We start from the raw sequence: 15,003 nt of genomic DNA, 5'->3' as shown, positions 1-15,003 counted from the left end.
TACAGAATGCCGTAGATAAGCCCCTGATGCCGGTGGGCTTAGCTCATACGATTTTTGAGGAGACTGATTCCCTTTAAGAAAACTTGCCATACACGATAGATAAATGTCAGCTAATTGATCATTTAGCCAACAGCTATCTCACCAGATTCCCCCTTCCACGAGACCGCTCAATGAGTGCTACAGCGTTTACTCTCAGAAAGCTGCTGCCGGACTCCTCTGGCCGAAGCTCATCTCCTGGAGAGCAGAAAGATCGGCCGTCGGAAAACCATGAAGCCAGATGCATCTCTCCACGATGCCAGGAACAGACTGTAGATTTCCATACCAATCAGACTTCTAATGTCTTTGGGGGGCCTTCACTGCATCTTATTAGCAATATTACCTTTGCAAAATCCCGAGATGCTTCTCTGCTATGTCCATCCCCATGTTCAGACCAAGAGGTGTTCTCCTGATAATAGGGAGGGAAAAAAATAAATTAAATTTCAGCATCCAAACACAGGAGATTGAGAAGCTGAGAAATGGAGCCTATGAGGATTACACACACAAAAGATAAGCATCATAACAAATGTAGCAGTTACCCAATAAATTACGGCTCCATCGGACTATGTTCCCACGATGAGTATTTTTTGAGTTTTTGATGTAGCAGGTTTTCTGCGTCAGTTAGCTAGCTTAGGTTATTTGCACTTTTTTATTGCTTGTTTTGTCTTGTTGTATCTGTTTTTAAATAAAACTGCTTTTTCTTGGCTCCTTCCTGTTACTTAGCTTTGCTAAAAAATATACTCAAACAAAAAAACGCATGCCAGGACTGAAATCGGTTCCATTGAATGAGAAATATGGTGGTTCAGAGTCCACAATGCCGCAGGTTCAAAGATACGATCACACACGAAGGTGAAGCATAAATGTGGTTTATTGTCAACGCGTTTCAACGTTTCTAAACCTCTTCATCAGGACCAAACCACAATGATGACTGAAATCATTACATATTTGATTTAAAAACTGTTTAAGCTTCATTAGGTACAAAGTATTACAAGAACATACAAGAAATCCCAACATACAGACACAGACATATTGGTGGGTGAGCCACTGTAGGAACCCAGATGGTAAAAAAAAAAAAAAAAAAAAAAAAAGCCCCAACCATAGGACACATGTCTACAAAGTAAGCAATAAAAAGCATATAAAGTATAACACCCACATAATAATGGTGGTTTCTTGTTGCTTACTTGGTAAATACAGTTCTTGTCATATGGTTGAGGCTTTTTTTTTTTTTTTTTTTTATACCATATAGGTTCCAACAGTGGCTCACTCACCAATTTGTCTACGTGTTTTGAATTTTTTTGCATGTTCTTTTAAAATGCTGTACCCAGTATAATAGCTTTAAGAATTTTTAAATCAAATATTGTCATAATTTAAGTCCTGACAGGTGGATTTTTTTTTGTTGTTGTTTCTTCATATCCTTATTGCCTTTTGGGACACTTGACTAATCGGGATAACAAAGTTTTGTTGCTTAAAAACAATAGACAATGTTCAATTCTTTCTGAAGTTTTGCAGAATTTTAGAAAGCAATCAAAGTGAAAAACACTGCAAAAAATGCAACAGCATGTTTTGCTGCGTTTTCAAATAGTTTCTTTGTGAATAAAACTCTGGTGTGAACATAGCCATAAAGTCATGTGCTAGCAACATGTTTTTAGTGATTTTTCACTGCGGAAACACATATGCTTTTTCTTTCTTTACCTGCGGATTTTCCTCATCTCATTCAACTCTATGGGGAAAATCTAGAAATAAAATATATACCGGTATTTACTGCCAAATAAATTAACATGTTTAAATTTTCAAAAACGTTTATGCTGAGTATAAAAAAAAAAAAAAAAAAAAAAAAAAAACAATGGGAATGAGATTTCTGTAAAACCCATTCACATTGCAGAACTGTAATAAGCTTAGTTTTTGCGCAGTGAAAATAAAAAGTGTCAAAAACGCACCAAATACTCATCGTGGAACTATGCCTTAGCCTATGTGCACACATTGAGTATTTGAAGCAGATTTTTCTGCACCAAGATTGCTGTGTAAAATACATGTTTTGGACACATTTTTACTTGTATTTTTCCCCAACTCATTTGAACAGGTGAAAAACGCTGAAAGAACGACATCCTGAAAATGTGATAAACCGCTTGGAAAAAATAAGCAGCAATGTGCATGAGATTTCTGAAAGATCATTTACCTTGTTGGTGCTGGGGTAAAAAAAAGGCCTGTGTTCAATATATCAAAATATTTGTTACAGAATGAACACATTTTTAAATGTACTTTAATAATTCTTCATTATTGGTCATAAAAAAAAAATGTGAAAAACAGGAATTTATTTCCTTTATTTTTTCACCGACAAAATGAAGCCCTGTGTATTTCGAAAAATGTTTACATTTTTTATTTGCATTTGTAAATCATGTTTTTCTTTTTAAATCTGCAATCGTATCAATTCCTTCAGCATTTTGCACCCATTCAAAAAAAAAAAAAAAAAAAAAATGCATAAAAATCACGGGTTATGTACACAGTGTTATTTCTGTCAACACTTGTGTTTTTTTTATGTGGAAATAAAGGCTGCAAAAACACCCTGTGAACGTACCCTTCGAATCACAAGATTTGTAATTCATGAACAAAATAAAAAATACACAAGATACATTACAAGATACATTTGCTTTATTTCCAACAAGCGGAAAACAAAGATCTGAGACAAAAACGACAAACTGCCAAACAAAGGCCGCACCTACACCGTGCTATCAATCCAGAAAGCAAAATCCTCTGGCCACACACAATGCAAAACAAAGAAAACTGCCACAGTAAAAACTACAAGGCATGGATCAGGGCTGTGAGTAGGAGTCGTGAAGTCTGTGTCCTTGTTGGTTGAGTTGGTCCATTTTATACCGATCCCACGACTCCTACTCACAGCCCTGAACATTCTGTGACAGGTGAAACTGCGCATACTATCCTAATAAGGCCAGGGTCACAAGACCAAGATCCAATAATGCTAAATCACACTACTCAGAATGTGTGATCTGATTTTTGGGGGTGAGATTATTTGGAGGGGGGAAATAGTCATTTTCTCCATTCTGTCAGTCTGTGAAAATTGCACTGCACTCAGATGTCATCCAAGTGCAGTCCGATGTTGTCTACAGGCTCAATGACTTGCATGGCAATTTTTTCCCCTTGGACAGATGGTCGGTGGAAAAATAAATAAAATGTTGGGCATGTGCACAGCCCTGTAAAATAACTATTGGTCCAAGAGCGATACGATGTTTTGGCAGACCGGACTGAAAACAGTCGTCTGCACGAGCCATGAGGCCGCGTTCACGGGCGTATTTCACAGTCCATATACGGCCCGCAACTCTCAGGCTGAGTACAGGGACCAGAGGTAACTCCGGGCATTGGGTTCTCCATAAAAACTGAAATATACCCAGCCTTACATAGAAATTAATTTTTTTATTTAACGAGAGGTAAGCAGAAATACTGTTACATCATTTAAAAAAAAACACCCTAACTGGAAAGACTAATTACACAAAAGACATCATCAGGAGATAGTCCTATAGAAAACAGTTAAGAGCTGTTCAATTAGGATTCCCATTATATCACAGCGTTGCCGCCAGACTTGAGAAGGGATCAGCTTTAAATTGCAGCTACTAATCCTCTTTCAGCTCTAGTGCCAGTCAATGGACTGCTGTGTCTACTAAACATTTTGTTCAGTGTTCACCAGTCACTTCCCTTCAGGCATTAACAAACAATTTTATTAGCCCAGTAAAGAGCAATGGGGGTTGGGAAAGCTGGACCAAATTTCAGTGCTTGTTTACTGCCCAAAGGAAATGGGGAAATAAAATCCCTCCCTACATTCCCTATAGGGATGGGAATTCCAGTGTGAACAAAAGGCTGCACCCTGCCGGCTACCGATCTTCTATTCCTTCTGTCTGCCGCAATCCTTGGAATAAAATGGTTTTACTTTTAGTGCAATTATGAAAGAACCAAGAAAAGGGAGGACTGGTTTTTACACTTTGACTCCCCACAACTGAAATAAGATGTTAGAAAATCCATGAAGGCTAAGGGTTAATGTGCATAACGTCATTAAAGTTTTGTATGCAAAGTAAGAGGGGCTTCCAATGGGGTACTTGGCGTCTACTACAGCTCTGAATGCCTTGTATGGAGACAGGTTTTTCTTGCACATATTCTATCATGTCCACACATCCGTACATACAATTGCCCACGCGGCTCCGATACAAAGAATCCGCATGGCCTCAGTGCACTGCCTCTTTGGATTACAAGTCACACTACTGCCAACATAAAATCCCATTCTACAATACTAAGAATGGGGACTGATGGAAGCGAGAAGGCACTAGCTTCCGTGGACCATGTACATATGGCAATGTATGAACATCACACTAGCGGGCAGGCGTATGCAAACTAACCTGCCCTATTTCCGTATTTGAGAGCTACCATAAAGAATCAGTACTAATCTAGATAAAATGTTTAGTGGGGGGAAAACAAAACAAACGTGCGTATAGGCTTATGGGCTGTAAATTACGTGACGGTTTAATCTGCAGGATCTGGAAGCCATGCATCTTAACCTCGACACACCCATGCTGATTTCTTTGACCAATCTTTACCTTAATTAGCCAGCAATCCCTACAAAACTCCAGTCAGCGATCCTCATTTATTGAGCAAAATCATTGAGTCAGCTTACAGGATTAGACTTTAAAAGAGGCTGTATTCCTTCCCTACTATATTAGGTGAGCAGGGCTGACAATAGAACACGAAAAGGGAGGACTGCGTTTGTGTTTAGCACCTTAGAGGTGGAATATTACATGCCGCGAGTGCCATAATGCCAATTGCATCCCACCCAATAAGATTTCGACACAACTGTGAAAGGGAATCAGACGACCTCTTGAGCAATAATAAGATGGCATATAAAGAATCTTCTACAAACTGGTCAACTGCAGTCTTAACATCATGCTTGGGCTACACACAATTTTTGTAGCACATCAGTATTATTGTTAAGCGACAGTGACAACACCTAGTTGCATGTGCTCTATTAATTTCTATGGACTAAAATAGTTGACCATTAAAATTGGCACAGTCACACTACAAAAGGCATGTGCTTAGGCCACGTCTGATATTTAAAAGCAAAACAAGAAGTACAACTCTGCTTTAACCTCTCAATGACCACCAATACCTCTTTTTACTGACCGGAGATATAAGAGAATAGCATTTTCCGTGCAGATTCTGAAAAATCCGCAGGTAAAACGCCCTGTGTTTCACCTGTGGATTGATCATGGATTTTCCACAGTTTTTGTGCGGATTTCACATGCGTTTTCACACCAGTGGATTCCAATTATGGAACAGGTGTAAAACGCTGCAGAATCCACACTAAGAATTGACATGCTGCTGAAAATAAATCGCAGCGTTTCCGTGCGCTATTTTCCGCAGCATGTGCACTGTGGATTTGGTTTTCCATAGGTTTACATGGTACTGTACAACGCATGGAAAAGTGCTGCAAATCCACTGTGGATCCGCAGTCAAATCTGCAACGTGTGCACATACCCTTAAGAGTCTGCCGGCTATAGAGGCTTGTTCAGAAGTTACCGACATTTAGGTGGCAAAAAATACACTTTTTAATTTCTGCTATGCCACTTTGCATTAATTCCTGAATATCACTTGAAGGGGTAATAAACTACATGACAGCAGTTTTCATTATGTCGCGGGGTGCCGTTTTTAAAATGGTATCACTTTTGGGGGTATTCCAAAATATAGGACCCTCAAAGTCACTTCACGTCTGGATAAGTCCCTAAAAAAATGAATGTTGCAAATTTCCTTGAAAAAATGAAAAATTACTGCTACATTTTTAAACCTCCTAAAATGATAAAATAAAATAACATTTTACAAATGGTACTGATGTAAAGCAGACATGAGGGAAATGTTATTTATTAATGTTTTTCTGTGGTATGACTATCTAAATTAGAGGGAACCTGTCACCCCCAAAATCGAAGATGAGCTAAGCCCACCGGCATCAGGGGCTTATCTGCTGCATTCTGTAATGCTGTAGATAAGCCCTCGATGTAACCTGAAAGGAAAGAAAAACAGGTTATATTATACTCACCCAGTGGAGGTCCCAGATCGTTTCGGGTCCAATGGGCATCCTCTTCTTGCAGGCGCCGAGCCTCTCTGACCTTTCCTGGCGCCTGCACACTGCAGTACTTTGCTCTGCCCTCAACAGGACAGACAAAGCACGCCTGCGCCGGAGCAGGAAGACAAGAGGACGTCATCGGCGTCGCAGTCCGGTCCGAGGCCTCCCATCTTCTTACGATGACGTCTTCACGCTGCGGCTCCGGCGTAGGCGTACTTTGTCTGCCCTGTTGAGGGTAGAGCAAAGTACTGCAGTGCGCAGGCGCTGGGCCTCTCTTACCTTTCCCGGCGCCTGTTGAGGGCTGACAAAGTACGCCTGCGCCGGAGCTACAGCGTGAATACAAGAAGAGGACGTCATCGTAAGAAGATGGGAGGCCCCGGAGCGGACGGCGACACCCATCGGACCCGGACCGCAGCGGGACCGCCCCTGGGTGAGTATAATTTAACCTCTTTTTCTCATCATTCAGGATACATCGGGGGCTTATCTACAATATTACAGAATGCTGTAGACAAGCCCCTGATGCCGATGGGCTTAGCTCATCTTCGATTTTGGGGGTGACAGGTTCCCTTTAAAGGATAATCATTCAAAGTTTGAAACTTGCAATTTTTTTTTTTTTTACATTTGTCAAATCTTTGATATTTTTTTTATAAACAAAACATTTACCATGTTTAAATTTACCATTATCATAAATTATGATGTGTCACAAAAAACAGTCTCAAAATCACTGGGATTTGTTGAAGCGTTCCAGAGTTATTACCACATAAAGTGACACTGGTCAGATTTCAAAAATTTGGCCAAGTCACTAAGGGGTTTATCAAGCCCAAAACTATAAAACAGAGCCGAAGTCAATGAACCAATTTGCAAAGAATCCCACCAGATCCCAATTTTTTTTTTTTTTTTTATTATGAGAATTAATAAAATTAGTAGTTCTAGTAATTACATTTGTTAAATGTAAAAACGTCTTCACGTTAAAAAAAAATTACAAGTATCAAACAGCCTTGGTCATGCATTTCCATCTCTGTGCTCGGCTATCTTCATCTGTGCCACAGAATTGGAAATTGTGAAGAAGTGAGCGTGAGCCACCAACATGGCTTTTAACTCTCCCTGGTTTCAGTCTAGTGGGTGGGTTAAGGCGAGGGACAGTTTTGGTGATTAGTTGGGTCCTAAACTGTAGGACCCACACAAATCTAACAGTTATGGTCATTATTTATAAAAAGTTTGCCACCTCAAAAATGCATTTTAAATGGGTTATACAGTGCTGTAGGGGACTTTGCCTTCGAAAACAATAATTAATATGCAAATGAGGCTTCAGTGCACAGTTATGACTTTTTTGCATATTTGGACACCCCCCCTTTTAAGCTGATTTGACTGCACTGCCTGAATCCTACTGACGTGTGTACAGCACCGTGCGCTCTCCTCGATCTCCTTCCTTCTAATACAACTCGCTGTACTTCCAGGTTTATTAGTGCAGCGGGCAGCATCAGAGGAAAGGAAATCAAGGAGAACGTGCGTCGCTGCGCACGCACACACTGGCAGCATACAGACACTGCTCACTCTGGGACGAGAACACTCATCACCTAAGCCTCATTTCCATATGAATGTAAAGTTTTTTCCTCAGCCACCGCACTAATAACAGAGTATTGCTATAGGAGCCAAGCCCAATACAACACTGTATAGGCCAATTAAAATGGATTTTTGGGGGTGACAAATTTACATTAAGATGGAATACCACTAACCCATTCCTGACAAAAGGATTTAGCACTACACCCTGTGTCAGGTACAGGTGTATGGTGTGGCCCTGCTCTACACACACTGGATCCAGAAGGCGGATGTTTAAACATTAAGAAGCTGCTGTCACTATCTGACAGCAGAATTTAACATGTAATCTGTGCGGCATGATTGAGGGGTGCAAATAGGTTACAATGGCATCCGAGAGCTGCCCGAAGGTACCAGTCACCACAATCATAAGAACATCATCAATTTTATTATATACACTTATGTATTGCAGTAGGTTATCAAACGGTATTAAAAACAAAACAAGAAAAAAAGGTTACATGTCACAGATAAGGTTGATAAAAAAATAAAAAAAAAGTTTGCAACAACATTCTGAGTTTTGTTAGCCATTAACACATGTACACATACATTTAAAACAAAAGGTAAATAAGAACGCAATGATTTGGAAACCTCATTTTATTCACAACAGAAATCTTTTCCATTTCATTTGAAAAAAAAATGAAAAACTGATGGCACCAACACATCTGAAATTGGTTTGGACAGGCTATGTCTACCATTGTGTAGCATTCACTTTTCTCTAAATGTTTGGAAAGTGAGGAGACCAATTGCTGGAGTTTTGGGAGAGAAATGTCCCAATCTTGTCTGATGTAGGATTTTAGCCGAATAACAAATGCGGGGTCTTCGCCTGATTTTTCGTTTCATAATGCACCAAATGTTTTCTATTGGTAAAAGGTCTGGACTGCAGGCGGCCTGTTCATCACTCGAACTCTTCTGAGAAACCATGATGTTGTGTGGGATGCAGTATGTGGCTTAGTATTGTCTTGCTGAAATATGCATATTTACACAGAGAATCATGCGCTCAGGTCATTTGTGCTGCATAATGAAAAGTGTAAAATCAAAACTGAAAAAACAGAATTACAACTACCCACAGTAAAACTCTCTATGTAGTTAAATCGGCCAAACCATAGCAGTGCTCCAATCTGGTACAATAACCAGCAACAGCTCTAGTAAAGATACATCTGCACACATAGTATCCCATGTACGGTACTTTTCCACCATTTATCTCAGATTATCTCACTATGTGTCAGATTTGAGCATCTGGAATCAGAAGCATATAAAGTACCTCTGTGACAGCTCTGTACAAAACTAGGGTTGAAATAAGCAGAAGAACTCAGATGCGACTGAAAACGGAAGTTTGAAAAGTAAAAGATTTAAAAAAAATAAAATATCACATGCACTAAAATTAACACCAAAAAAAAAACAAAGACAGAAGAGACAAGTTCGGAATACAAGCCTAGATATGTATCTAAAGAGGATACCAAAATATTTCAGCAGACCGGAGTCAGCTTTATAGGCCCCTCTAGACTACGCATGGAAAACAGCCATGGAAACCAAGGGGCAAAATGTGCGGCAATTCTTAGTAAAAGATAGGACTCCAGGTTAACTGTCTATTTCTCCAACTTTTTCACAGATGATGCAAGATCTAAAGGAAAATGGAGAAGGTGTCTTATTTTTCCCCTTTTTAGCATTTATTTGCTGACTGACAACCTTTTAAGGCAGCTTTTGTTTGTGCTGTGTGGAAGCCATCTCAGGTATGTGATCTTTAATGACCAGAAGAAAATATACTGCAAGAGGACGAAAGAAATCCCATGTCCATCAAGATCAGCAGCCTTTTCTTTTACAACCCCCATTCAATTGATCAAGGCATGAGCTCTAGAGACCCCTCCAATAAATTATTCTAGTCCCATCTGAAGGGCTTTAGTGGTTCATTAATATCAGCAATGGTCATTTATAGCTTCAGCACTAGGAACTGGCTAGATAATTGTTACTAAATATTCTAAGCAGCTTACTTTCATGAATATATTCTCACCTAGAAGCAAACCAAGTAGGATATAATGCTTAAAAGCGGGACCTGTCAGCAGGTCACAAATGGACAGTTTCTACTTTAATGTTATTACCACTGTTCACGAGTAACCAGTTAAGTGTTTTTAGTTTGTTTTTTTTAATCTGCCATATGATTTCAGCGCTAAGGGGCTTTTTATTTAGTGCTCACAAAATTTTCTGGAGAATGGGGGGGGGGGGGGGTCGTCATTAGGATGACCAGCATTACTTCCATGTAAACTCTGGTCCCTTGGTACAGACCAGAAAAATTAGCACTAAATAAAAGGATCAATATCGGTGAAACTGAATAGAGGATATAAAAAAAAAAGCATGGGAGCAGCAGGAATAAAACAAGGTCACAAACTGGCCACATTTTACATGGTGACAGGTACGCAAATATTTTTCTTCAGTGAGATTCATAAATGTGAATTTGGAAGTACACAATGGGAAAGTGTATGGGCCTTTATGGAAGCCCTACTGCGGTCCTGTAGTGCAGAGGTCCCCAACCGCCGGTCCGCGGACCAGGACCGGGCCGTTGGGGTTTTGCAGCCGGTCCGCGGCGCCGCTGACAGCGGCTAAACACGCCGGTTGTGCGGCTTGTCACACTCCAGCGCCGCAGCGTTCGTCACACTCCAGCGCCGCAGCGTTCGTCATTCCCCCTTTGGTGGGCGGCCGTGGAGTTCGGGCGGAAGTCTCCTCCCCCTCATCCGCCACTCCCTCCTCCCATCTCCCGCTGTACGAGCAGGGCGGGCGGCTTCCACAGCCCGCCATGTATTTCCGGAGTCACCATGGGTGCCTGTGCGTGTGTGCGGGAACAGCGGGCTGGGCCCCTCTGAATGAAGGTATTACCGGCGGCTGTGCAGGGTCCATGTGTGGGGAGCTGGGGTACAAGATGTAGCAGTGCTGAATATTTTTTTGGTGATATGATTTCATGAAGTGGCCATGAAACTTAATAAATAACAAACTCAGCTCTGCTACATCAGTAAAAAACCAACTGATTAATCATTAATGAATGTACTCTGCTGTGACACCATCAGCTCTGCTACATCTGTGTTCAGTGTTTCATAAACCCGACAAATGAATCACTCTGTGTATGAAATCTACAAGTGACACATTCCTCTCTGCTACATCTGGCCTCATGCTAAAGCTTTGTGGTACTTTTATCAGTGCAGTGTGGACCGATAACTTCTCTTGAGAGCACATGATCAATGACTAACACAGGTCTGCTACATCCGCACCGCCGTGCCGGAGGAAATGTTATGGAATGATCAGGAAACTGTCAAGGAGCTAAAGAAAAAGAACAAATCCAGCCCTGCTACATCTGAGTTACAATATTATTAGTGAACCATCACACAGCAGAGGGTTCGTCATAATGTATCAGTGCAGGATAGTTATATAAGCTCCATCCCTCCATAACCCCACCCCCATATGACCAAAGCCCCGCCCCTGCCCCACCCCCACCGGGCCATGGAAAACTGGTCTTGCTTAAAGCCGGTCCCTGGTGCAAAAAAGGTTGGGGACCTCTGCTGTAGTGAACAGATGTAAATTGGTCATTTGAACGACCCCTAATTTTCCCGACTGCATTATATGCGCTAAAATCAAGCTAGTTGACAATTTGCCATTTCAACTTGCCAAGCTGTAATATAGGCTTAAAAACACACCAAAAAACACCATTACATAATCTGTGAAAAGGAGTCTGTAGTGTGATCAGATTATTTTTACCATCAAGAGAGAATCATTGTTATCGGCAGCACATCTCAACATGTAAAACAGTGCTGCCGATAACATGATACTATATGAAGACAGAACAAATGCATCAGGGATTCTGTGGTCCCACTCATTGTTCAGTCAGTGCAAACAGGACGGTAATAATAATAATCTTTATATAGCGCTAACATATTCCGCAGCGCTTTACAGTTTGCACACGTTATCATCGCTGTCCCCGTTGGGGCTCACAATCTAAATTCCCGATCAGTATGTCTTTGGAATGTGGGAGGAAACCTGAGAACTCGGAGGAAACCCACGCAAACACGGGGAGAACATACAAACTCCTTGCAGATGTTGTCCTTGGTGAGGTTTGAGCCCAGGACTCCAGCGCTGCAAGGCTGCTGTGCTAACCACTAAGCCACCGTGCTGTAAACCAATGCTGAACAACTTGTGTATAGTCAATTGGCACTCATTAACGGAGCACTGACTAATGAAAATTGACACATCTACACGCTCCATGAGGGGATGCACTGCTAAATTCAACCTTGAATTGTGATTAATTTTACACACACTCTCATAGCAGGAAATTCATAACATTAAAAATACAAACCTGTTGATCGTTACTGAAATACAGCAGTGTTTCAACACCTTGTGCGGCAGAAGGTGAAATCTTGTGTGATATATGTAGAACAAATTGACACTGTAGATCTCAAATCCACAATTCCCCTCAATTTACACCACAGATTTTATCCACAATGTGTTCATGTGGATTTCGCAGTAGAAAATCAAAACTACATTCAGCCAGTTGGAGCACACCACAGAAATGTTTAAGGTTTCTAAATCTATAGACTGCTATATATTAAATCTCTAATGTGCCTTTTTTTGTGCCACCTGTAGTTTTGAAAGCCTTCTAAGTTACCCTACATGTCTACACTGCAAGTAGGATGAGAGGCGATAAGCAAGCATGTGAGGCAGAAACACACTTTGCAGGCAAACTATACAATTCCAAATCCACAACAGATCAAGGGAAGTGTGAGATGTTTATAGCAATTAAAGGAGATGAGGACACAGCTGGGATTACCACCATACCACCTGGTCTATCTACTTAGAAAGGATCTCAGATGTCTGGAAATGTCCCAGCCCCCTCTCCTCAATCACCTTCCATTCTGCACCAAACAAGGAATGCACAGTAGTGAGCCATGAGAATATTTACAATTGTACTAATGATAGCAACGCCGTCACATTAAATCTGACATTTATATTAAGTTACAGAGCTGTCGTAGACCACCAGCGGAAGCATGAAGTAGCACTGGGAGCAGCAGAAAACATGGCTTTCCTATTCTTTGTACATGAAGTGTTATAATAAGAAAAGAATAAGCACATCTGGGGGTACAGTACCTGAAAGGAAGAAATAAATTCTAAACACCGAGGGTATGTTTCCATGGTCAGTATTGGCAGTGCTTTGGACGCAGCTCCGATCAAAGTGCTGCCAGCTTTTGTATGCGCGGTGATTCCGGATGTGCTCATTGAATCTTGCGGAATCACCGCATCCTATACATTGGACAGTGATATTTATTTTGCAGAGACTGAGGGTCTCTGCAAGATAAATTGACATGCTGCGGTCTAGAAAGACACGCCACATGTCAGTCTCCGCAGGGAAGCTAGAGACGTTCGTGCATGCATAGTGGAGACGGGATTTCATAAAATCCCATCCACTATGCTGTAACATCTAACCGCTGCGGATTGGACACTGCAGCTGTACGCAGCGTCCAATTAGCAGCGTTTACTAACCATGGAAACATACCCTTAAGCTGGAAATCCTTACGGAGGGTCTTCAGCCAAGGAAAGCCAATGGGAGAAGACAGAGCATTCAGTGCTTGGGCCTCTTCATTCTAGCAACCATTGGTGGTCTTAGCACCTGGACACCCCAAAACACAATTTCTAACATCTCTGAAGGCCACTACCATGCTAAACAGACTTGTACGTGCAGTCCTAGCAGATAACCGAAAATGAAAAAATGATGCGTGACAAATTGTAGATGATGGTGAAACAATGAGATACATCAAAATTGGATTCAATGGTAAAATAAAACTGCACATGCCATACACTTTTCCATTCTATACCCTTGTATGGGCTGATGCAGATAGACTTGTCAGCAGAATGAGCATAAAACAAAGTTACCTTTATATAGGAAAGCCTAGGTTTTTAAATGTCATGTAATCAGGACCTTACGAGTAATACTGGGTAACAAAGATGAGTGGCTTCAGTAGTTTCCCCCTTATAACAATGGGAGGGACTATACATATAGCCCAGTTCGCTTTCAGAAACCACTCATTCTGGAAATCAGTGAGGTCCAGCTGCTGTACTCACACAGATGACAGGTTTACGAGGTCCAATTCACACTCAAAAGGGTGTCACTGAAAAATCAGTTAAATGTAATAGTGGGAGAAAGAGGAGTTTTTTGCTTGAAGATTGATTGAAGTACGAAGCAGACAATGCGGACATTTGTAAACACCTCTACACACAAAAAGTGACGTTAATTTCTATATTTGGTCTGTGAAACTCGCTTACTATTAAAAAGTCTATTCATGAGGTACTTCAACCATAGCCAGGACCATTTAGGTTTTCACATCTCATGTCCTATACATCATGGATTAGGGTGTGTAATTATCCAAGCAATTCTACCATGGAAAAAGTAAACTACCTGAAGAATCAGCATGAAAAGCCATGTACACAACGTGGGAAAATGCTGCATTTTTCTGCACCAAAAATATGAATTATCAATCTGCACAGATTATTGCATTTTTCCTTACATTTCCCATTTTTGAAGCAGATTCGCTATTTTTAATGTGCTGTGTCACATGCATTTCTTCTCAGAAATCTATGAGGGGGGTAAATACAAAAAGTTAAAAAGAGTCTTAAAACGCACTGTGGATACGAGTTTTCATGTGATCACATCCACTTCGTATGAACTGGTAGGCCGGATTCACACATCCGCTTGTTACAGTCCAAGGACGGACTGTGATGTATGGACTGGCCGCGGAACCCCCAACCCAGATCCGACAGCCTTATATTTACACCCAGGAGGCTGTTGAGCTTGGGTCAGAAGACATGTATTCAGTCTGTGAATCACGGATGTGTGAATGTAGAGCTAAACGCCAGACTGACCACATCTTGCGATCCAATCAACAATCTCACAGGCATATAATATGGGCTCAGGAGACCTGCAGCCCTGTCTGCGATCCATATGGAGACCATCAAAGTCAGTCAAATTAAACCAAGTCTTAGGGTATGTGTCCACATTCAGGATTCCATCAGGATTTGGTCAGGATTTTCCATCAGTATTTGTAAGCCAAAACCAGGAGTGGGTGATAAATGCAAAAGTGGAGCATATGTTTCTGTTATACTTTTCCTCTAATTGTTCCACTCCTGGTTTTGGCATACAAAAACTGATGAAAAATCCTGACCAAATCCTGATGCAATCCTGAACGTGGACACGTACCCTTAGGGAATGTGCACACGATCAG

The 15,003-nt window shown here is 41.1% G+C and overlaps 1 protein-coding gene across 2 annotated transcripts in view; it reads right to left on the bottom strand.

The window, feature by feature from the left end:
- The window catches only part of ARID3B (AT-rich interaction domain 3B), a 59,681-nt gene that overhangs the window by 21,216 nt on the left and 23,462 nt on the right, over positions 1-15,003 (bottom strand). For both annotated transcript variants that reach the window (XM_077264025.1, XM_077264024.1), the window contains exon 3: positions 380-445. In XM_077264025.1, coding sequence (XP_077120140.1) covers positions 380-445 — 66 coding nt within the window. The remainder of the gene's footprint in view (positions 1-379; positions 446-15,003) is intronic.

This window comes from Ranitomeya variabilis, chromosome 5 (assembly GCF_051348905.1).
Source record: "Ranitomeya variabilis isolate aRanVar5 chromosome 5, aRanVar5.hap1, whole genome shotgun sequence".
NCBI lineage: Eukaryota > Metazoa > Chordata > Amphibia > Anura > Dendrobatidae > Ranitomeya > Ranitomeya variabilis.
Note: the sequence above shows the minus strand (reverse complement) of the source record. Positions and strands in the feature narration are given on the sequence as shown.